Below are 24381 nucleotides of genomic sequence, written 5' to 3'. Positions count from 1 at the left end.
ACACAGTAGGTGTTCAGTGCCTAATGGTTGAGTAAATGGATTTTAATGGAATGACACCCAACTATGCTTCTGGAAGATACAGGGAGGGTGGCTAAGGAGCTGCCATAGCAGACAGCTGCACCATCTAGGGAAGGGAGGTCCACACTAGACTCCTCAGCGTAGAGGCTGAGCCCAGTTGAAATGCAGATACCTGGACAAAGGGAGTGGGGACCCAGGGATGACGGAGGTGGCAACATGAAGTTAATTAAGGACTCACTTCTGGAGCCATACTGGGTTTGAATCCTGGCTCTGCCACTTAGAGTCATGTGACCTTGAGTAAGTTTCTTTACCTCCCTGTGTTAGAGTTGCCAGATTTAGCCAACAGAATCACAGGGCTCCTAGTTAAATTTGAATTTTCAATAAGCCATGAATAATGTTTTAGCATAAATATGTCCTACCCAATATTTGGGACATACTTATACTAAAACATTACTCACTGCTTCTCTGGAATTCAAATTTAACTGGCCATTCTGTATTTTACCTGGCAATGCTACTCTGTGTTTTAGATTACCATTCTGTAAAATGAAGATCATACTGTTTATGTCAAAGTTGTTATGAGGATTACATGAATTAAACATTTTATTTTATTTTATTGTTTTAAAATTTTTTAATGTTTATTGATTTTTGAGAAGCGGAGAGAGACAAAGCACAAGCAAGGGAGGGGCAGGGAGAGAGGGAGACACAGATTCGGAGGCAGGTTTCAGGCTCTGAGCTATCTGCACAGAGCCTGACGGGGGGCTCGAACCCACAGACCATGAGAGATCACAACCTGAGCCGAAGTCAGACGCTCAATTGACTGAGCCACCCAGGCGCCCCAGAATTAAATATTTAAAAGTGCTGGTAAAAATACTGGGCTCTCAGTTAGAATTTACTAATACTATTGCTGTTGTTACTCTTACTATTGTACTTCCCGTTGTTTCTCTTCTGCCCATGCCTGGGATCTCTGGAGCTTCTGTGCCGGGCAGCTCTCCTTGGGCCCCCAAGATACTAGAACAACTCAGAGGGTTGGTATATGCAGCCCATGTCTACACTGGGGACATTCCACCCAATCTCCACCCCTTCCCACCAGCCTGGATGCTCAAGATACATTCAGGGACCGATCAGGGTCTGGAGAGGAGGAAGCAGTATAGGCTGGAGGTCTCATCCTTGTCAGAGCCCACATTCCTCTATAGATATTATTGCCTCCCAGCGCCAACATGTTAGAGGAGCAGAATCTCAGCCCACAGGCTCATACGGGCTGCAGGGGGATGAGTCTGTGTTCACGGACATGGATTCCAGGGGTGGGAGGAGCTCAACCAAATGCAATATAGACTAAATTGCACTTAAATTAGGGTTTAAGTGAAAAATGTTTATTGTTCCACTTCCCAGTCTTTAAGTTATGAATGGGAAAGTTACGTTTTTTTATTCAACGAATTAACTTATGAATAATAGGCTTTGGCTCTAAATTATGGCCAATTAAAGGAGCCACAGAAATAAAGAAAGGAGTGGGGTTGTGGCAGAGGCGGAGACAAGGAGAGTGGGAAGCTGGAGCAGAACAAGGACAGAGGGAGAGAGAGACACAAAGATAGAGTGGGCGACTCATCCCGGGAGAGAGAAAAAAGTCAGCCAGACCGCAGGGGTACGGCACTAGCCTGCCCACACTGGCCCAGCATGTGTGTACTCTGGAAGCAGAGGTTGGCTTTCCCTGAGCGACTGCTCCAGTGTCCCTGAGGCCCCTGCACTGGGACATTAACGCCCCTCAGTGTGCCCAGAGTGGCAGCACCTCTTCCCATCTCTCTTCTCTGAGCCATCTCCCTGGATGGGCAGAACTGGAGCAGGGGCTGGGACTGGCCTGAGCGCTGGGCCTTCAGTCTCTACCCCATGACGCCAACAAGGACCCACAGAAGGCTTCGCAGAGGATTCCCCTCCCCCTTCCTCCCACAGCAGTAAGTCCTGCTCAAGCAGGTCTCTGGGTGCCAGGGACGGAAGTCGCCAGGGACTCTGAAAGAACAAAGGAGAAGAGCGGCCAGTGGCTGTACCGGCCAGGTGTGGCCACCACCCTGCTTAAAACAAGGCCACTGGAAGGAAAGGGATGGCTTGGGTGAGTGGGAGGTTAAACTGATTATTGGAGCAAATCTTAAGTTTCACTCAAAAGTGAAAAGTGGGGGATGTTGGGTGGCTCAGTTGGTTAAGCAGTTAAGTGTGTGACTTCAGCTCAGGTCATGATCTCATGGGTCATGAGTTTGATCTCTGAATTGGGCTCTGTTCTGACAGCTCGAAGCCTGGAACCTGCTTCAGATTCTGTGTCTCCCCCTCTCTCTGCCCCTTTCCCACTGATGCTCTGTCTCTCTCTCCAAAAATAAATAAACATTAAAAAAAAAAGTAAAAACTAAGAAGACTGCAAAACTTAATGCTGTAAAATGTATGTCATTTGGTATGGACTTCCCCATTTTGTGCACAAGTGCTGGACTGTATCCGGTATGAGTCAGCAGGTGGTACTGGGGCAGGTGGCATGACCACAAGAGCATGGGAACTCGGGAACGCAGGGTTTGTGTCCCTACTCTCCCCCTAGAAAGCTACGTGGCCCCTAGGCCCTGAGTTCTACCACTATGAAGGCTGATAAAATCATCTGTGGGGTCTTTTGTGTCTCAACATTCCAAGGTCCCTGAAAAGTGAGTGGTTCCAGAGAACATCTTGTCAGATGAAGCTCAAGGGGAAAAAGTCCAACAAGCTTTTTGTTCAACTCTTGCAGGGAAGCCCACCCCACAGTATCTGTCTTTAATGACAATCTAGGGGACCCTCAAGCCACCAATCAGAAGGGGAATCTATGTCTTAGGGCTGAAAACAGGTAGAGAAAGCAAAATATATCAGACTGAATATGGACAAAACTAGGGACACTAAATATATTCCTAACTTTTGTGGCATTTGCCTCTTCCTCTTTGAACTTGAACGTATTAGATTTTAATGCAGGTCAAAAAAGCAGCTAGTTCAACTATTAAAGGAGGAAGGAAGACATGACACAATGTCACTTACTTGTCAAGTCAAGAGCTATGGAAAGGGGTGAGAAAGTAGCAGAGCCAATGAGTCAATAATTTAACCAAGATTGTGTTAGTTCAAGACAATGTATCCCCCTCAAATCCCACCATTTCTGTCATGTGTTCTGAAATCCAAACATAGCTTGGGATGTTAGGACTTTGAATTTTTAAGTCCTTGCTAATATGATTAGAATCTCTGGGCTGTAAGGAATCTTCAAGAGTCAGTGTGTGATGTGTCACACCTCTTTCCACTACAAGAATGACCATGGAAACATGTGTTGAGGAAAAAGTTCCATCAGTCTGGGTCCCTGAGAGATCACACTGACCAAAGTCCCCTGATGCCCTGTCCTGGACACGCAGTGTGAGCAAGAAGTGAGCTCCTGTTGTTAGGACACTGATATTTAAGGGCCATTTGCTACTCAGCAGAACCTAGACTACTCTGATTGATACAACTGGAGATATCAATGTGGGCATTATTCTCAAGTAAATGGTCACTGAAGTGATGAGAATGGAAGTTTGCCCAGAGAGCATAAATTTGTCTGTCTCCCCCAACAGGCAAACTAACCCCATGAGCTCAGGGTCTTCTTGCTTGTTGCTGTGTTCACAGGCCCTGGCATACATCGGCAACCATAGGTATCAGCAGTTTTGAAAGGCACTATCTCCTATCAAGGTGAAATATTCATTTCCTCCTTCAAATTCCTGCAATAACTCTGAGTTTCTTAATTGGCCATTATCATTTCCTTGAAGATGCATTTTCTTTTTTTCCAACATTCCCCTTAGAATGTGCTACCTAAAGTCAGCCCAGGGCTCCAGGAATTATCTGAGCAGAGAGGAGGTGGGACCAGCCTCTCCTCGATCCAAATATGGCTACCGATATAAAAATCAACCTGACACTTTTTTAAACTATTTTTTCTTCAGAGTGGCCAAGGCGGGGGTGGGGGGCTTCCCAGGCTAGCGGAGGCAGGAGGCGGCCAGAGATAAATTTCCCCAGCTTCACCATCTTCTCCTCGCGCAAAGGACCAGAGAGGTCCTTTCATGAGGGAATGTGAGCCTGTGTGTAGAGCCCTGGTCCACCCACGGGAGACCTCAGACCCCAGGACAACCCACTCAAAGCCACCCACGGCTGCAAACCACCATTCAAAAGCCTTTTCTGAATCATCCTGGCCGCCTCCTGCCAGCGTGGGACTCCTACAAAGGACCTCAAGCACTTGCTACTAGAAGAGAAAGAGAACTCTCCTTTTTTAGCAATTTGCATTGCAGATCAATCCACCTCTGCCCTCCCTCTCCCCCCACCCCTTCCTCCAGGTGTTTCCAGTCGGGCTCAGCTGCTCTCCAGAACTGGCAATCTTGGAGGCCAAAGGGACTGGGCATGGCCCTGCTGACACCCTGCTGAGCCCTAGCCTTGCCAGGACACCCTGCTTGGGTGACTTCACTGTGGTGGCAGGGGCTCCAGAGATCACATCCTCTCTAATCTCTGCTCAAGCCAACATCTCCCACAAGTGCCTCCCTGCTCCTTCTGTCTTCCTGCCTGGGCCTCAGAAGACTCTCTGGGAGGGGCACCTCGGTGGTTCCTTCGGTTAAGCTTCAACTGGCTCGGGTCACGATCTTGTGATTCACCAGTTCAAGCCCCTGTGCTGACAGCTCAGATCCTGGAGCCTGCTTCAGATTCTGTGTGTGTGTCTCTTTCTCTGCCCGCCCCCCCCAAAATAAAAACATTTTAAAAAATTAAAAAGAAGGGAAAGCTGGCCAGCTGGGGGCCTCTGGCTGTGGAGCAGCAGCCCCAACCTCCCACCTCCCTTCCCAAAGTTCTTTGTGCTCTTTCCCTCATGCACGAGGCAGACAGAATTACCCACCACCTGCTGTTCGTGCCCCTCGGCTCCCACATCACACAGCTCAGCCACTTTAGTGCCCTTTGTTCCAAACACCAAACATCATGGTCTGTGAAAGCCCATCTGAAATGCCACCTCGGACAGAGGAGCACCCTGAAACCCCCTCGCCAGCCCCTGAGCTCCCTCAGCATTTGGGGGCACCACCCTGAGACAGTGGCCACCTTGCTCTGTGTTCCCGGCTGCCCCAGGAGCTCCTTCATAATCCTGCTCACGCCCGTTCCTTCCTAGCTGTGCAGCCACTTTTAGATGTCGACTGACTGGATTCTTACTGCCACGGTGCCCCTTTCGCTGGGTGCCAGGCACGGCGCTGGCCCTTACACGGGTTATCTCAAAGCTGTGAGGGAGTTTTATTATGCCCACTTCATGGATGGAAGAACTGAGGCTCAGAGGGTTTAAGTGGCTTTCCCAAGGCCACACAAGTAAAGAGAGGAAGAGACAGGGAATGAACCTAAAACATCTGCCTCCTAGACCATCACAGTTTTCTGTTCTTCAGGGGGAGAGTCAGAACCAGCCACTTGACCCTCGTGGCATGGCATGTATTTGCTGAATGAATGAATGAATGAGTCAATACAGCAAGCACGATCTGTATTCATTAGTTGATGTAGTAAGTATTTATGGAAAGCCTGTTGTGCACCAGGCCCTCTTCCAGGTACTGGGGAGGACACAGCGGGGAACAAGACACGTGAGATCGTTACCTTAGGCAGGGACCCTATATTCAGTTGTGGGGAGAGGAACAATGATGAAATACTGCAGTTGATTCTATAGGTCAAATGATAAGTGGGGTGGAGAAAAAGAAACAGAGAAGAGAGAAATAAGAGGTCCAGGGTGGGAGGTGGGGCCTTGATGAGCAGACGACAGCAGAGCAGATACCTTACCTAGAGAAAGCATGCGTGAGCCATTAGGGGAAGGAGGACCAGGAACAAGGAGCAGCACATGCAAAGGCCCTTGGCCGCTGGGTTCGAGGAACAGCAAGGAGTAAGCAGGAGGGAGACCAGGACCGAGAGTGAAGGGTGGGGCCAGGCCCGTAGAAGGGCTCTGGCTTTGACCTGGGAGGGAATGGGAGCCTCTGCAGGTTGCGGAGCAGAGGAGGGACACACCCCCGAGGGCCGGACTGCTATAGACACAGGAGGGACCAGGGTGCGGCAGAGGGACCAGGGCTAGTGAAGATGGGTGGGGGGTGGATTCCGACTCACACCAGGAAGACAGGATGACGAGGGAGGGGGAGGAGACGAGGGAGCCAGGAATGGAGGAGGGAAGGAAAAGAGAGAGGGAGAGAAGAAGGGGGACGAGTGTACCATTCACAAGAGTGATAAAAATACAAAATATTTGGCCATAAACATAATAAGACTGTGGAAAACTGTAAAGCATCACGGGGATACCAGAAAGAACAACTGGATACATGGAAACGCATACATGGGGCAGCACTTAATACTCTAAGTACACAGTTCTCCACACATATAACTAATGGCATAACCTTCAACATTCCAACAGGATTTTTTTTTTCCAAATCGCTTAATGTCTTGATTTGAGAAGGTAAGAAAAGCTAATATTTTGAAAGAGTAATGAAAGTGGACAAGTACGGACAGATATTAAAATAGATCATAAGGCTACAATAATTTAAAAATTGTGGGGCTGGCCCAGGAATGTCCAATCAATGGCACAGACTTAACTGAGCCTAACGGGGCTGCGAGGGGAAGCTGGAGATGTTTGGCTTGTTCCTGTCCTTCTGTTTTTGCCAGTACTTTATCCTTTCTCAAGCTGAAATGCCTTAGATTTGCAGAACATCTTGAGAAGTAAGGTGGGCTGACATCTTTAAGCCCATTTATCAGAAGAGTGAATGAGAGCCCACAGGCACGGAGCACCTCGTTCAGGGTGACCTGGCAAGTTTCTGGGAGAGGACCTACCACAGCTCGGGACCCCGGTTCCCAGCCATCGGGTTGTCCCACTGCCCTTCTGTGCCGTCACAATGACTTCATGGAAAGCCGTGACAGCAGGCCACGTGTGAGGTGTGCTTTGGCTTCCTCATCTGAGGCAGTCTCTTGGGCTGGTGGGGCAGGGTGGAGGTGGGAGAGGGGGCGAGCCTCCTCAACCCCCCCTGTGCTGCACAGAGACTAGCGCAAGAAGAGGGCTTGCTCCAAGAGACACCAGATCGCAGACCAAGAAGTTAAGTCAACACATGCTTATTTACTGGGTGCCCACTACATTCCAGATACTGGCAGGTACTCTGCAGCCCTACAGAACGCTCAGGATCGTGCCCGCCTTTGTCTCTGCCTCCCTCTGCACCTCCTCACCACCCCTCCAGCCTTTGTTCATGTCTATGGCTCTGTGGCTTCTTTTGCTCAAGAGGCAATGGGGCCTGATTGTAGAGACACACCAGATTCGTCACCGATGGTCTGGAGTTCTAGTCTTGACTCTGGCATGAATTAGCTCTGTGGGTGTGGCTTCACCTCCTTGGGACATGGTTTCTTCACCTGTCAGGAGGACAATATGCCTTCCCCAACCTAGCTCTTTGTGGTAGCTGGGAATCTGGAGCAGGAGCCAGCAAACTATGGCCTGCGGGCCAAATATGGCCCCCTCACCTGTCTACATCCCTTAAACTAAGCATGAATTTTACATTTTAAGTTCATTTATTTTGAGAGATGGAGGGAGAGAGAAAATCCCAAACAGGCACCAACCACACTGTCAGCACAGAGCCTATTGTGGTGTGCAAACTCATGAACCTCGAGCTCATGACCTGAGCCGAAACCAAGAGCCATACAGTTAACTGAATTTTACATTTTTAAATGGTCGAAAAAAAAATCTAAGGAAGGGTATTATTTTATGAGATGTGAAAATGACATGAAATTCAAGTTTCAGTGCTCATGAATAAAGTTTTATTGGAACAAAGCTACCTCCACCAAGTATCACCTGTGGCTGCTTCACTGCTGCAAAGGCAAGGAGATCAATTATGATAGAGACCAAATGGCCCCAAAGCCTAAAATATTTACTATCTGGCCTTTAGAGAAAAAGTTTGCTTACCCCTGGTCTAGAACATTAACACACGGTACTGGAAGCCACTTCGTATGTGGAGACACTGATGAGTGACTGAGCCTAGGCATGGAGACTAGGCCAGTGTCCTGTAGGGACAGGAAACCTGACCTTCTGAACGGACAAATCTCCAGAACTAGATTGGAGGTCCTACCAGACTGTCACCTGAGAGAGCAGGAACTCCAGGAGCTCCCAGGGAGCAGAGAGAGAGAGGGGGAGTGCCCACCCAGCCAGCCACGGGAACCAAACTAACATACAGCCACCTCACACCCACCCTCCGACATCCCAGCCACCCCCTCTTGACCCTCTTTCCAGGACTAAGAAGCAGGCTGGGCCTTCCCTCCCTTCCCTCAAGCCCCTCTCACGTGATCTCGTTGTTCATGTCGGTGATGTCTACTCTGTCCAGGAACCAGCCTGGTCTGTTGCCCGAGTTGTCATGGCGAATCCGAATCTTGGTCAGAGCCCCCAGGTCAATAGCATAGATGGTGAAGGTATCTGTCTGGGAAGGGCCAGGGAAGCACTCAGAGAGACGGTGCCCCCAACCCTCTGACGCATCTTGCCATCAGCCTCATCCTCAGCACCTGGGGCACCCTGGGGCCGGCAGTGAGACCCACACCATCGAGGGAGAGGGGTGTGGAAACTGCATCCAGTTGACTGGTGTGCGGACTGCACTCTTGCTTTTTAACCTGCCCACACCAGGGGTCTTCTCACTCTGTGTCCCAAAGGGTGGTGGGGGGAGTGGGAGGCCAGGAAGGTGACCGTGAGGGGCAGGGTGTGTGCTGAAACCCTGTGCTATGTGTGCACATGTGTGCATAAGCCCCTTCAGCCACGCATTCTGACTAAGCATTTGGGATGGGCCAAAGTGCAAGTCCAAGGTGAGGTACAGAATTCAAAGTGTAAATCCGAAGTCAGAAGCAGGAGACTTGTACTCCCTCACCACGTAGGGAGGAAGACAGTGCATGGAGCACAAGTGTACAGGTGCGCACTGCAGGGGGCAGGCAACAGCAGGAACGCATAAGTGAATGGGATTCCTCTTGGCTATAACTTCTTAAACTCTCTATACCGAGAAACAGTCAAGTCTACAGAAAATTTGCAGAAATAATACAATAAAGTTTTGTGTGCCCTTCACCTACATTTTGCAACATTTGCTTTCTCTTTCTCTCTCTTTTGCTATTTTTTTTCTGAAACATTTAAAAGTAAATGGCGGATACCTTGATCCTTCACCTTTGAATTCTTCACCAAAGCTTTCCTAAGAACAGGTGATTCTTGTATAATCACAGGACAGTCACCAAACTCAGGAGACAACATCGACACACAACACTATTATCTAACATACAAGCCCGTGTTCAAATTTCATCCATTGTACCAGTTACGTCCTCTCAAACAGTTTTCTTCCAATCCAGGATCATAGTGGCTATGGAAATAAACCCTAAGCCTCAAGTCATGGCAAGGGAGTATTGAAAGAAAAAGCAGGCAGCCTCTGAAATAAATCAGAGGGACCCAGAAGTACTTTGATGGGTTTGGTGTCTCTGTGTGGATGACGGAATGTGGCTTTAGGATCGGGGCAGGAATGAAAAAGGTGAGCTGAGGAGTCATCCAGCCAAAGGATATTGTAAAATCTCGAAGGAAAAGATGACAGCTGGATTTTTCCCACTTTTCCCACCATACCTGGAAGAGGGGTGTGTGTGCATTTCTTTTAACGCTCGAGGCTCCCACTAGGGAGGGACCAGGCCTCAGTCCAGGCTTCTCAATTTTCTTTCAAGGATCCCATGCCCCACCCCCCTAATTAGGCTCATCAAGCTTCCCAGAGGCAGCTCCCACCCCTAGCTCAGCATTAACACAGCATGGGCAGGAAGACTCCCTGTCCTTGAGGTGAGCCTTCCAGATTTCCACACCACATCTCTGTCCCTCAGTCCTGTCCTCGGAGAACACCTCTCATGGTCAGTCTTAGACATCCAACCCACACTTACCCGCCATGACCCAGTATACCGCTCTCCTTCCTACCCTGTTCTCCCCAAAGTGCCGTGGGCACTTCCTCCTTGAACCCTGGCTCTGCCCACCCAGCACCTGAGCATCTGCTACCCGTAATATCTCTGGTTAGGTCCTGCGAGCTTCGTGGTGTTCTCCTCCCCAGGCCTGTCTTACAGCCCCCACCACAAGGCACCGGAGCTCACAGAGGAACGAACAGCTTCCATCCTGTCTGGCTGCACTCAACAGAGCCCCCTACTGGACATCATGCTGGTGCGGCTGTGGCCTTGGAAATCAGCTGANCCACCTGGCGCAAAGGCCAGAGAGCCTCCACTCTACCTGTCCCTGCTCAAACTTGTTGGACTTGTCCGACTTCTTCAGGGGCCGCTCTCCCGTGTCCCCATACTCTTCCCCGTAGATGGTCAGGTAGACGTTGGCATCGGTGCCGGCCTTGGGCACGTTCCCTGTGATTACCTGGACCTCGTAGGTGTTGGCTGGGGACGGAGAAGAATGTGGCGTTGAGGACACCCAGGCCTCGGGGTGGACCTGAGGCTCAGTCTCTCGGATCCAGCCAGCTTGTGGAGCAGGAAGGACCTACAGAGTCATCCACAAACCTGGAACTAAACCCGTCCCTCCCCACTGCTCAAGACTTCCCTTTGCCAGGAAGCCCAAGAGCCTACGAGTCAAGGGAAAAGTGCCCCTGGCCTGCCCTCCACCTCCCGTCCCACTTTCGGTCATCGTGAGCTATATCCAGGCTCCCCTTGAGAGCCGCAGGATGAAGGCAGAGCTAACCCCAGACAGAGGCCTGTCAGGTCAGGAGACCTATTTGGGAACTGTGACCGGTGCCCCGCTATGGGGCTGCCACGGGACCGGAGAGCTAGACTCCCGCCTTCACCGGGCCCCCTTCAGCGGACCGGCAGACCCCTCCTCAGGCTTACGCTCAGGACCCGGCCGGCCTGCCGGCACCAGCTCCACGGCAAGTTCATTGTCTTCCTTGCCCCGGGCCAGCCAGCGGTGGGCTTCGAACTTGTACTCCTCAATCACCTCCTGCATCCCGGGCCCAAACTCCTCCTCTTCCTCCTCCTCTTCGGTCTCCTCCTCCTCCTCCTCCTCAGACGAAGACTCCTCCGACGAGGACTCCTCCTCCTCCTCCTCCTCCTCCTCATCGCTACCCTTCTTCTTCTTTTTCTTTTTCTTCCTCTGCAGCTTGGCCTTCAGCCGCTCCTTCCTGAGCAGCTGCCGCAGCCTGTCCTTCTCCTTCTTCTTCCGGGCCTCCTCCTCAGGCGTGAGCTGCACCTGCCGCACCACCAGGTGCCGCAGCCACAGCGTGTCCACAAACCAGCTGGGTCCGAAGCCTTCGCCCGTGTGCCCCAGCCGGATCTTGAAGACCTCACCCACGTCCGCTGCCTCCAGCTGTGCAAAGTGCAGGGCAGTGGCTGGGGGGGGCCCTGGCGTCCTCCCCGCCTCCCCCGCGAAGCCAGGCACGGGCCTGTGTGCAGAGCCGCAATGGGGAGGCCCAGGGCCTAGAGCCCAGAAGCTTCCACCAGCTCCCTCTCTCTCATCCTGCGGCCCCCCACCCTCCACGCACACTTCCTTCTTTCTAACCCCCCAGTCATGGTCAGGACGGTCTCCCTGTCTCTCTCTCTTCTCCCCCCCACATCCACACATGCACGCACACACACATGCACATCACACTCAGGTCCGTGACTCCTGGTTCCACATCTCTGCCATGCACTCCCCCGACCCAGAACACCTTTACTCCTTCCTCTAACTCCAAGGAAATCCCATTCGTTCCAGTTCCTGAACTTGATTACTACTTTCCTTTTCAGTTTGTGCTTTTCTGCATTCTTTTTCCAAAGTTTTTTTCAACATGAATCACATACAACATAAGCAAGAAAAAAGAGTTATTTAAAAAAAAAAAAAACCAACCCCCTCCCCCATGTCCCCAGGGACCCCAGGCCCCTCCCCCAGCACACGGCCTCTTCCTTCCCTGACAGTGCAGAGGGGGCCCAGACCTTGGCCGTGGTTCTGGACTGTCCCCGATGCCCTCCCTGTCCATGTGAGCTGCTTCCCGCCCACTTGAATGGGGGAATTGCTAAGACAGGGACTGTTCTTTCTTGCTCCTCTCCGGCCTGGGGTCCAGCACAGTGTGGATGGATCTAGCTTTTCTTCAGACGATTGGGTCCTCAGCCCTTGATCTGCTACTCTGTTCTAAGCCTCACCGTGCAGTGAGGTCTAGCTCCTGCAGAGCTCAGGGGAGGCGCCACACGGGGTCCCTGCTGGTTGGGCCACTCTGTTCTCCATTCTGTGGGGCCCCTTCTGGGTGTCTGACACTTTCCAAAGCCCAGTGCCACCAATTTTGCCACATCTGTCCTGGGGACTGGGGACCTGAGTTCCTCAATGCCCCATGACTGGAGTCCAGGCCTAGAGGAGAACTCAGGTCTTATGACTCTGTTTGTGAAGCCACAGTGTAGTCACAACCACATTTCTGAGAAAATTGGGAAGGAGCCAAAATGGGAGGGAGCCCAGGAGCCCTGAGAAGAGGCATTTTTTTTCCTCTCAGCTCCTTAGGGGATGGGGTCTGGGCCTGGTAAGTTCATTCTTCAGCACATTAGGTCTCCTCCTCAGCATTTTCCGAGTCATAGCATCCCTGCCATCAACCTCTCCAGTCGGGCCTGCTCACTGTCCCCTCTTCCCACACCTACATCCGGCACCACTTCCAGCCACATAGCATGCTGGCATTGGAAGATGCCCTGCTCTGTTACATCCCCACAACTGGCCACAAATTCCTGAGAACATTCTCTGACCTTGACTGTTTGGATCCTTCTAAGGACTTTCAAGCAGGCCAGGGCGGCACTCTACGGCTAGGCTTGAACTTAGGAAGAATTGAAGCTCAGAGAGGTGAAATGTTAGGGCCTCTACCTCCTCCGCAGAGTCATGGGGGGTTGGCCTCAGCAAGGCCCCCTCCAGCGCTAACGTTCTGTACACCCTGGCCCAGCTCAGCCAGGCCCTGCTGGGCACTGGGGTAGGACTCTGCCAAGAACCAAGTGGCCTGAGGCACATAAACACACACAGAGCACTCAGCGTGAATATGCTCCCTGCACACATATATCTGTTACACACACACACGTGCACTAGTATCCCATATGAAACATACATGCATCCCACCCGCATTCTCCTCCCCCGCCAACAGCAACATGCTTATATTCTCATCTCTTCCTCTTCTCTACTCAAACGGAAGTGCAGGCTCCTGGGGCATCGAGAATGCAGGCAGGAGGCCCCCTCACCCCCAGATCCTGCTTCGAAGCATGGCCCTGCCCACAGGTGGAGAGAGCTGTGGGATCACAGGCTGGCAGTGGGTGCAGTAACCATGGGCTTCAGGCCATATTTTGTCAAATTAGAATCACCTACTCCAGCGGTTCTTGAAATTGGCAGCATGTTAGTCTCCCGGCAGAGCTTTTACAAACATACCCTGAAAACACATCCCACCATAGAGGCTCTGACTTAACTGATTTGGATGTAGGCCAGAGGGGCCCCTTTTTATTTTCTTAAAGCTCTCCAGGTGATTCTAGGAAGCCAGGGATGAGGACCACTGATCTAGTCCAATCCCTTCACTTTGGGGCATCCACCAGCCCTCTGTGGGCACCCCCGCTACCTTACCCACACACACCTGGAATGTGTCCTTGGATGCCCGCTCAAAAACTTTGGAGCGGCTGGAGAGGAAGAGCACTTCTGTCTTGCCGTCCTCGCCGTAGATCTGTATGTAGACTTGGGCAGTGGTGCCTGCGCCGCCCATGTCCCCCGTCCAAACCTCAACCTCATAATGGACCACTGGGTGGGCACATGGGGGGGAAACAGGACATTCAGTAATATTACTAATAGCAATCAGAGCAGCAAAACAAACATTCCTGACCCTGTACCATGCCTGGTGCTTCACCCTCTAACCCTCTCCTCAGCATCGTGTCATCTAACCCTCTCCTCAGCATCGTGGGGACTATCAGGGCCATTTTTCAGGTTGACAAACTGAGGCTTAGAGGGATTGAGTAGGTGGTAGAAATGGCAAACTCAGACAGTCAGACTTCAGAGCCTAGTCATCCACTGCATCACATGTGACTTCTTGGAGCCAGAATGAGGAGTAGTTAAAACGCCAGTGAGCACTCTCTGCTGTGTGCCTACCCCTGGGAAGACGTCATGGAGCAGAGAGAAGCAAAGGCTGTGTGTTTGCCTCTTTTCCTTATATTCAGTAAAGGACAGGGACTGAAGTTAGAATTTTTTTTTTTTAAATATATATATTAACATGGGGTTTGAACCCATGACCCCAAGATCAAGAGTAGCATGCTCTAACAACTGAGCCAGCCAGAGACCCCTGAAATTATAATTTTCATTTAAATATATGCATCTTTCAGATGATATCAACAGATACATCTACACATAGAGAGAGTTGTCTGTATTTTGAAGTAATACGTTAGCAAGCGGTTAGAGGGTGGAAATGTGTTACAGATATGCACCACTAGAGGGCACTTCCCGATGATGAGCGAAATGTCTTCCAGAACTATGGAATCTTGGTTTTTCAGTGGCTGCGGCAAGACTTGCCCACTCAGCAATGCCATATGATGATATCATGATTTTTATCTTCAAGGTAAGACTGTCATTTTCAACAAGATGGAGGATCTTCCATAACCACAGCGTTATGAGAGATTTGGGGCAGAAAATAAGAGGACTGGCTGAGAGCCTAAAGAAGTTGATCTAGAGATACCAGGATCAGCTGGGAGTGAGGATAGGCAAGTGTATGCACAATGGGGGGATTCAGCAAAAGGTAGCATTCTGAATGGACAGAACCCAAAACCACATTCCCTCTGTCAGATCCTAGAGTAACAGGCAGCCAGAATCACACAAAACTACGATAGATAAAATGACCATTCAGAGAGCAAGAACCAGCTATTGGAAATTAACATGTAGTAGCTGAAAGAAAATATTCCATAACAAGGATAAAGTCAAGGACAGCTCGTAAGAACAAAAGAGGAAACTTCTCAAGAACAAAATAACGAAAGATAGAAAGGTAAGAAAAGTAGAAGAATTTCAACATCTTACCAAGAAAACAGAGGACAGAGAATTAAAAATTGTTAAAGAAAGATCCACAAAAGTTTCAGAATTAAAAAATGCTTCTAAAAAGAGCCTGTGATGAATCGAGAGTAATGGATGAAACTACAATCACAAAAGGCAGTGAGGACATCATGAAATTTCAGAATGCCAGATATAAATATAGGATCCTACAAATTGCTAGAGAGAAAAAACCCTGAAGGGTTTGATAACAGAATGGCATCAGACTTCTGAACTGCAACACCAGGAGTTAGAAGATGGTAGAATAATTACTTCTAAACTTTAAGGGAAAAGGAGTTCTAACTCAGAATTCTATAACAAGCCAATTCCTGATCAATTGTGAGACATTTACAGACATGCAAGGTCTCAATTTTTCACTTCCATGCACATTTCCCCAGTAAGCTTTTCAGTAAAAGCAAAAAGAAGGAAGAAACCAAAAAAGAGGAAGACATGAAGTCCAGGAAACAGGAAATCGAAAAAGAAAAGAATTTCCAAAAAGATGGGCGAAAGAAAGTCCCAAAAGGACAGCTTACGACAGCCTAGAGAGCAGGAGAACAGAGGTTGCTAGAGGAATGTCTTGGGGCAAGGAGTGAGCAGAAGGAGGTAGAGAGGAAACAGAATTATGAAAAGAATTTTAGTTCTATTGGAGAGATGGAGATAAAATGATTTTATGGGAGAATTGTTTCATACCCCAACCCAAATTTGTATGTTAAAGTCCTAACCCCTAGTATCTCAGAATGTGACTTAGAGATAAGAACTTTAAAGAGAAAATTAAGTTAAATTGTGGCCATTAAAGTGAGGCCCTAATCCAATATGCTTGGTGTCTTTGTAAGAGGAAGAGATTAGGATACAGACATGCAAATGCCCAAAGGAAAGATCATGTGAACATGCAGCAAGAAGGCAGCCATTTGCAAGGTAAAGAAAAGGCTTCAGAAGAAATCTGACCTGCTGACAACCTGATTGTGGACATCTGGCCTCTGGAACTATGAGAAAATAAATTTCTATTGTTTAAACCATCTAGTCTGTGGTATTTTTTTTAATGGCAGCTCTACCACCCTAACACAGATAGATGGGTATATGGAAATAGAGACAGGAATATAGAAAACTACCCAAATGAAAACTGAGGCTATTATTAACTCCAGAAAAAATAAAGAGTTGTACAAAAATTGAAATGTAATCATCATACAGTAGATGTCTCAGTAGCGAATAATACTTACATAGTTGTAATAATGTAAAAATTGAATACTGATTTAATTTTGTTGAAGGTTGGAAGGAGTGGAAGTGTGTCTGTACACACACACACACACACACACACACACACACTCCTGTGTGTTAAAAGAGCTAAACCTCCTCTTCCATTGTGGGAAGTCAAGAGTTCATGTCTATGAATAAAATAATCAAGAAATTGGGAAGCAAATTATTAAAAATATGGAGATAAATTTCAGAGGAAAAGTGAAAGTAATTGTTACCTCTGAAGAAGGGAGATGGGAAGGGGAACGGAACTACTGCTTTTTAAAAATCTGTATCTTGTTAACTAGTACCTGTATTACTGTGATGGAAATCAAGTTCTCACTTATAAAAAGAGAAAGAATCGATTCCTCACAGTGGCAGGTACCATTACAGAGCATGTGTATAAGACACAGCCCTGAAAGAACCTACAGGATAGTTAGGAAGAGATCACCTTGAACTTCACCTTCATTCAGAGATGTTGTCACCCTGTCCAGAAAAGTCCCCCACCCCCATGCCATTACTATCACCCTATCCTGCTTCATTTTCTTCATAGCTCTTACTTGGCATTGTATTATATATTTATTGTTTGCCTCCCCTGACGGAATGTAAATTCCACAAGGGCGAGTTTGGCCTATTTTGTGCCGAGGGCAGTGCTGGCTCAGAGAAACAGTAAGTGTATATACTTACCATATAAATGAATAAATAAACAGCTTTATCTCCTCAGTCAGTCTTCCCAGGAGAAGACACAGACTATGTCTCAAACTCCTGTACTCAGGGCTGAGAATGCACATTTCTTAATAGAGTCATCTGCTGCCTTTATTCCAGAAAAAAATGTTTCATCCACTGACTCCTCATTTTCTGTATCTGTAAAGTGAGCCCCCTTTCCCCTCCTAGAATCATGATACCACAGGCAGTCAGAAGCCCCATTATCTCCCCTAAGCCTCCCCCTTGGAAACAAGCAAGTCATCCCACAGTCCCTCCTCCTTCCCCACGGCCCCATCCCACAATGCTGACAGCCCAGCACTGCTGCGTCCATACACTGCTGGATCTCCACCACCTCGCTGGGGTAGAGCTCCACCTCCAGGCGCCCATCAGCTTGGTTCTTGTCCAGCCAGCGGTTGGCAGGGAAGGTATACTGCTTGCCTTGGCGGGGCACGCGGACCTGGACGCTGCCGAGGAACCAGCTGGCGTGGATGCCTGTGCTGTCATGCCCAATCACCAGCCGACTGATCTAGAAAGAAACCCAGGGTGCAAGTGAGCAAAGAGCTGGTGCCCAGAAACCTCCATGCCTCCATCCCCCGCCCACCACCAACACTGGTGCAAACTGCTGTCCTCAACCCAGACCTTCAGCTCCCCAGAGGAGGGGGGCTCAGCAGGAGGAGGCTGGGTCCCAGTCTTTCCACCATCAGTCCGTCGGGGGCACTAGGGAGCCACTTCTGCCTGGAGCCTCCATTCCCTCCTCTTAAGAGGAGCCCACTCTTGTGGTAGTTGTGAGAAGCAGGTTGGGGAGTGGCTGTGACTCCAGGATGTCCGTGATAATGTTGCGTGGTGGCCACACAAGGAAGCAAACATCCAAAACATTAACCATTTGCTTCGATAGCCGTGGTACTGGTTTGGCTTTGTTTTAAATAAGACGCTACTGTACCCACTTCTGTGTTTCTTCTCTGATGTACCCCTTGGATCTGTGCTCAATCGCTTCTCTCGCTCTTGGCCCTGAGGAACATCTGTCTCTTTCCAGTAACACTCAGTGGTCTGCTTGCTGTGCTATTTTACATTTTGACATCTTTGCATTTAGCACAGATGACTGCGGAGATCATCATGTTACCATCCTCACAAGAACTTGGTTCTTCAATGTCAAACCCCTTTAGTGTGTGTGTGTGTGTGTGTGTNTCTGTGCTGGTTTGAAGGGGGTAATGCTAGCCATGAGTCTGGTGCCAGAAGGCTAGATTTAGAAAATTGTCCCTTTAAACCCTGTTCTCACTCTTATGAGTACTAAGTGCCTCTTTACAGCCGAATTTGAAAACAGCGTCATAACTGAGTGCATGTAGCCCGGGTCCCCTGGAATTATAGGAAGGAAACCAGCTTTGTTTACAAAGCCTGAGAGCCTTTTGGGTGAGTGCCAAGGGCCACAGGAGAGCTTCACTGTCCATGGTACTGGGACAGCGATGGGATCAGTTGGAAGAGTAAAGACAGGGACAAGTGTCTTCTGCCCAACAGAATGGGAAGCTCCTTACAGACAGAACTCCTAAAGTTCTTTCAATTCCAGAATGCCTAGCACCTACATGGAGCAACTGCTCATTAACAGCCAGCTTACTGAGCACTGACTGTGGGCATGTGGGTGCTATCAACATGGTTAATGCCAATAACAATCCCCTGGCATCCCCTGTTGTTATAAAAGAGGACAAACAAAGGTGAAGTAACTTATAGGCAAGTGCAGGTAAGTGGCAACATGGGGCCTTGGGCTGTCAGCAGCCAGAGCTGGCTCTCCCAACCTCTCGGCCACACTGCTTGCTGAGGGGATTTCAGGCACACAAGGAAAGGCCCCAAACTCCATTCCCCTCCCCTCAGATGTCTCATCTATCTGGGGCTGTTGCCAGAAATCCTCAGTAAAGGGAACAGCATCTCACTCCACGATTATTAATTCAGCTGAAGATGTAAGTACATTTTGGGGAAGGAAGACTGTGATTTAAGCTCATTACCATCAAGGTATAAATGACTGACGTGAGAGCACTTTGATGGAGTACCTGAATAGGGTGAGGCTCAGAGAGAGGGGAAAGGGACAAGAAAGTGTGGTTGCAGACGGGAGCTTGTCGGCATCTCAATTCCTGCTAGCCACACACCTTGAGAAGGGCAGGTGCTAAGAGGAAGGCCAGCTCAGACATTTCTAGAAAAGTTTTCAATGCTATGGTTGAGGGTATTAGATCTGTGTTTTCCCAGATGAAGTGCTCAGACCTATAGCAGCAGGGCCACCAGGGCCTTGACAGATGGAGACCCTCAGGTGCCATCTTCTAAGGCAGAATCGCTCCAGTGTTGCTGGGGTTGTGCACTGAAATAGGTTTCCTGAACATAATTCATAGACGTACACTCAAGCTGGGAACTGGGAAGTATTTTCAGCCCCTCTTTTCATGTCTTCCCTTCTCCTCTTTTCCTTCCCTGTATGCCTGTGTCCCCTTCTCCCCTGAGACTCAGCGACATTGGTCACGGCTATGTAGGTAAAGGAAATGTTGGAACTAGACACTGAAAATACACATTCCATCCCTAAATGGACTCTGGGGGCTTAACCACTGTCCACATACATTCTGCTGGGTCATAGCTAGAAAACAGTGTACTTTACTAACCCCCAAGGAGGCATTTTTTTTCCATTAAAATGGGTTCCCCCATGTGCATGTGACTGTATGTGTGATGTGCATATGTGAGTGTGTGATGTGTGCATGTGTGTGATGTATGCATGCGAGTGTGTGCTGTGTACTGGAGAGTGTGTGATGTGTGTATGTGAGTGTGTGATGCATGTGAGTGTATGATTTGTGCATGTGAGTGCATGCATGCACATCACATGGATGTGATGTGTGCACGGGAGTGTGTGTGTGCATCCACACGTGGACACATTCAGGGTGGGTGAGACCATGTCACACGGTCTTGGGAAGGAGACTTACAGTTCCAATGTTCAGGGTCTCCAGCGTGAACTCATCCACCCGACCACGTTCAAAATAGTCTTGCAGGTTGTTGTCAGAGACGAGAAGAACTTGCTTGATGGTGTCAGATTTATCCCCATAGAGCTTGATGTAGACCCTGGAATCCGTGCTGGCCCCAGAGACATCCCCTGTCTTCAGGCTGATGTGGTAGCGGAAGTCTGGGCAGTCCAAGGTGGGAGGCAGGGAGGGAGGGGTTAGAGCAGGGCTGGGGGGGGAAGGGCTGGAGCAGGTGGGCGGTCTGCAGCCAGGGCGGGACACTGGGTGGGGGGTCAGCAGCCGAACCCTTGCTCTCCGTAAGTAGCCTCGAGATGGGGCAGGGCTCCCTTCATCTCTGCGGGTCCCCTCATCAACAACGCTGGGACGCTGATCCCCATTTGGCCCGCCCACAAGGTGTGAACATGCTAACAATGGGAAAGCATTCAAAGAATACTGAGTGTAAAAGACTTGAAGGACCTCAGACAACCACCCTGTCCAGTTTCTCATCTGATGGATGAAGACACTGGAGCGAAGGAACGTCAAGCTTTGCAGACCGTGTTGAGCGCGTTATATACGCGGTATTATTGCTAAGCACTCTGATCTCGGGTTTACAAGTGAGGAATCAGAGCTTTAAAAGGTTACATGTTTGGCCCAAGATGTCAACGGTTCAGAGACAGTTGGCCAGGAGTGACAGTGGCCCTAATGTGGGCCTGAGGCTCCCGGGCATGAAACGGGATGCCGTGCTGCTGTTCTTCCATTCCGTCACCCAGAAGGGTCTGCATCGTCGGTGCACAAGGGAGGACAAACACGTCTGGCTGGCTGGTGCCACCACCTTTGTTGCTCTTAACAACAGCGGCCTGTGCACACTCAAGGGCCCACACCCAATGCCACAAAGAGACTACGGAGAAGAGGATTCCAGATCCTCCCTCAGAGCCTCTTCCTCTCCACCCTCCCCATTGCCGCCCTCCGGGAATGACGTGAAGAAGGCAGCGGCCAGGAGGATGTCTCTCTGATCAGGGGCACACCCGCCACCTGGTCTCAGGACAACTTACTCTTCAGTGTTGCGTTGCTGTCACTGGGCAGCAACTCCCGGACCAACTGGCCATCATCCTTATCCTTGTCCAGCCACCTGTTGGGCAGGCAAGGGGCTGTTAGTTCTTTGGCCAACAACCAACCACCACGCTGTTCGCGCGGAGTCACCAGGGAGGCCAGAACTGGGAATTCGGCAGAGCAAAAGGCTCTGGAGACGGTGAGAGCAAAGGGTCCCTGCCCGGACTGGGGAGGGAAGATGGCCCTGAGGCGGTGGCACTAGCTGAGGTGGGAACAGTGACAAGGAGTTAGCTGGGAGAAGAGGGAGGTGCCACCTCCGGAGGACAGCAAGTGTTGGGACGGAGCAGAGGCTCCAGGCGTTGATGGAAGGCCAGTGTGGACGCAAGGCAGCGGGGGAAGGGCAGCGAGCCTGCAGCAAATGAGGCCGGACAAGTGGAAGGGTGACAGGATGTAGGACCTTGGCAATCACAGTAAAGAGTTTGTCCAGGGGCGCCTGGGTGGCTTAGTCGGTTGAGCGTCCGACTTTCGCTTAGGTCATGTACTCGCGGTTCGTGGATTCGAGCCCCGCGTCGGGATCTGTGCTGACTGCCAGCTCAGAGCCTGGAGCCTGTTTCAGTCTGTGACTCCCTCTCTCTCTCTGACCCTCCCCTGCTCACACTGTCTCTCTCTCTCTCCTAGAAATAAAAATAAAACATTTAAAAAAAAAAAAAAAGAGTTTGTCCTGATATCCACGAACACCGGTGTCATTGTTATCATCAAACACAATCACCTCTTTTTGGGAGAGCCTGCCACACGCATGGCACTGTGCCGAGCGCTCTGGGGAGAGGAGGAGGCAGAGACGATACACCGAGATCAGTAAAGACACAGCTCACCCCTTAGAGAACCTACCATTTAGTTAAGAAGACAGGACAGACCAGCCAAGGTGCTGAAGACCAGGACAAGGAAGGCTGTTGAATCAAAGTGCAACAGGAATTCAGAGCAATGAGGACAGCTTGTGGCGAAGGGGCTGTGCTCTGAGTCCTCGAGGAATAATGGGATTTGCCAATAAGGAGAAGCTGGGTCTGGACCCTACAGGGCTGAGTTTGGTGGTGGTGTCTCCTCTATATGTCAGAGTGGGCCATGGCCCCAGCTCTCTGCTGGTCACCCACCTGGGGGCAACATATTGCACCGGGTCACCCAAAAAGCGCTATTCCCACTGAGCACAGGATGTAGCCTGAGAAATCAGACGACTGTGCAAATACAAGGTGCCTAGGCCCCAGTACTCATGAGGGTCTGTGACACAGGTAACAGCAGCGGAAGGGACACCTTCGGTGATCTCCAGAACCGTGGGGAAGCCAGAGTACCTGCCTCTTAACCAGGATCTCCCCATCCTCTGCATTAGAGGTGGTCTTGGCAACCCAGCCCTGTTATACTCCTGGCAGGGAGGCACCTTCCTGAAACCGCAGTCTTTCTGCCAATATACCCCCACCTGAGGGTCAGCATCCCCAGCCCTTCTCTCTTGCTCCCGCCCCAAGCTCATGAACTTACACCCCCACGGGGCCTTACTGCCTGCCAGCTGTTAGCTCACATAAATGTTAGTGGGCAGCTAAGTGGTTACACTCGCCATGGGCTTCAGTCTAGAACAACACAATCATTGGGATTCTAAAACATGAGGATGCAATTGTGGAATTCTGATGCGGACATCAGCAGGGGGCGGAGGGGAGGCAGGGAGAGATATTTGAGAGCAGGAACTACTGCCTAGAGCCCCTCCAGTCAACCTGTTAGGAGCCCCACCTCTGTCCTGTGGAGGTCACTGCCTGCAGAGGTCACCCAGCACTTCCCACAGATAGAGACTGCAGAGAAGGGTGTGGCGCGGCCCCCGGCAGGGGTGTGATGGAGCCAGCACACCCTCTGCCATCAGAAAACACACACACTCTCCTATCCTTCTCGCCACCACTCACCCATCCCCAGGCCCACCCCAGCAGTAGAGGGACACCATGGCTTGTCATTTCAGTTTCCAATGAAGTACTTGCAGGGTGTTAATAGAGATTTCCAAATATAGCCATTTTCTTTCAGCTTTAGACACTTGGGCCCAGGTTCAGAGTGAAGGGCTGCTAAGTGGGTGAGTCCATTTATTGGTGATTTTATTGCTGTTTCCCTGGGCCCACAAGAAGGTACACACATGCACATATACATGCCCACCACACACACACACGCACGCACGTGTGCACCTGACAGAGCTAAACTGCTCATCCTACCTGACCCTGGCAGAGAAGTCTGGATAAAGAGACCTGCTTTGTTCTCTCCCAGGGAGTTAAACAACAGCTCAGGTGAGAAAAAGCAGCAGCTTGAAGCTCAAGCTCTACTTCCAGGTTCTTCAAAGTCCTCCTGGGTCCTGAGTCGGCAAATGCCATCACCACATGCCTCAGCAAGGTACAAGAATCCATTTTCTCAAAACTGCAGGAACACTTTAAGTGTTTGGGGGCAGAGAGGGCTCCAGGGGGTCTGGGGGCCTTAGCTTGCCTTGTGCCCTACAGTCAGCATCACCTGTGTCTTTGGCAGACGTGGCTCCTATCACAGTGCAATCCCATTTCATCCTCCCCATCACTGTAAGACACATGCTGGCAGGAAGGTGCAGAAGACCAGAAAGGTTAAGACATTTGCCCAAAGCCACACAACAGGGACATGGCTAAGACTCCTGGTCCCACACTCCCCCTGCATCATGCGTGTAGCAATGATCCCCTTTCCAGATTCCCCATCCTGTTACTGACCCATCTCAGGGCTCAGTCCTCACCATTCTTCACCCATGTTCTCTCCGAAGGATCCTATGCATTTCCTTGACTTTAAATTCCATTGTTATGCTCTCATTTCCTGGATCTATTTCTCAAGGCCTGATTCTGCCTACTTGACTCACAAGCATCTCAAACCTAAATGCCCCAGCTAAACCTCCAGAGTTCCAGAACTTCAACCCTCAACGCTTCCTCTCCAGGCTCCCCATCTCCACCCTCAACCCTTCCTCCCCAGGCCCCCCACTTCAGCAAGAGCATGACCTCTGCCCATCTACCAAAGGCAGAGACCTGGGGTCTCCAATTACCCTCTCTCTTGTGGGCACATCCTACAAGCTCTATCTCCGGGATCTGCCTCTGGTGTGGCCCCTTCTCCCCACCTCTACAGCCACCACCTAGAGCCAAGCTGCCATGTTACAGGTTTAAATGTGTCCCCTAAAAATGATATGTTAAAGTATTTTTTAAATGTTTATTTATTTTAGAGGGATAGAGACAGAACATGAGCGAGGGAAAAGCAGAGAGAGAGGGAGACACAGTCTGAAGCAGGCTCCAGGCTCTAAGCTGTCAGCACAGAGCCTGACATAGGGACCTGAATTCATGAAATGTGAGATCATGACCTGAACCTAAATCA

At 50.1% G+C, this 24381-nt stretch overlaps 1 protein-coding gene across 2 annotated transcripts in view; it reads right to left on the bottom strand.

The window, feature by feature from the left end:
• The window catches only part of LOXHD1 (lipoxygenase homology PLAT domains 1), a 158008-nt gene that overhangs the window by 56433 nt on the left and 77194 nt on the right, over positions 1 to 24381 (bottom strand). For both annotated transcript variants that reach the window (XM_077777637.1, XM_077777638.1), the window contains exons 15-21: positions 20988 to 21064; positions 19921 to 20117; positions 17306 to 17498; positions 13608 to 13768; positions 10876 to 11350; positions 10277 to 10431; positions 8335 to 8468 (exon numbers count right to left, since the gene is read on the bottom strand). In XM_077777637.1, coding sequence (XP_077633763.1) covers positions 8335 to 8468; positions 10277 to 10431; positions 10876 to 11350; positions 13608 to 13768; positions 17306 to 17498; positions 19921 to 20117; positions 20988 to 21064 — 1392 coding nt within the window. The remainder of the gene's footprint in view (positions 1 to 8334; positions 8469 to 10276; positions 10432 to 10875; positions 11351 to 13607; positions 13769 to 17305; positions 17499 to 19920; positions 20118 to 20987; positions 21065 to 24381) is intronic.

Source organism: Crocuta crocuta, unplaced genomic scaffold (assembly GCF_008692635.1).
Source record: "Crocuta crocuta isolate KB4526 unplaced genomic scaffold, BGI_CrCroc_1.0 scaffold36, whole genome shotgun sequence".
NCBI classification, from domain to species: domain Eukaryota; kingdom Metazoa; phylum Chordata; class Mammalia; order Carnivora; family Hyaenidae; genus Crocuta; species Crocuta crocuta.
This window is presented reverse-complemented; position numbering and strand designations above follow the sequence as displayed.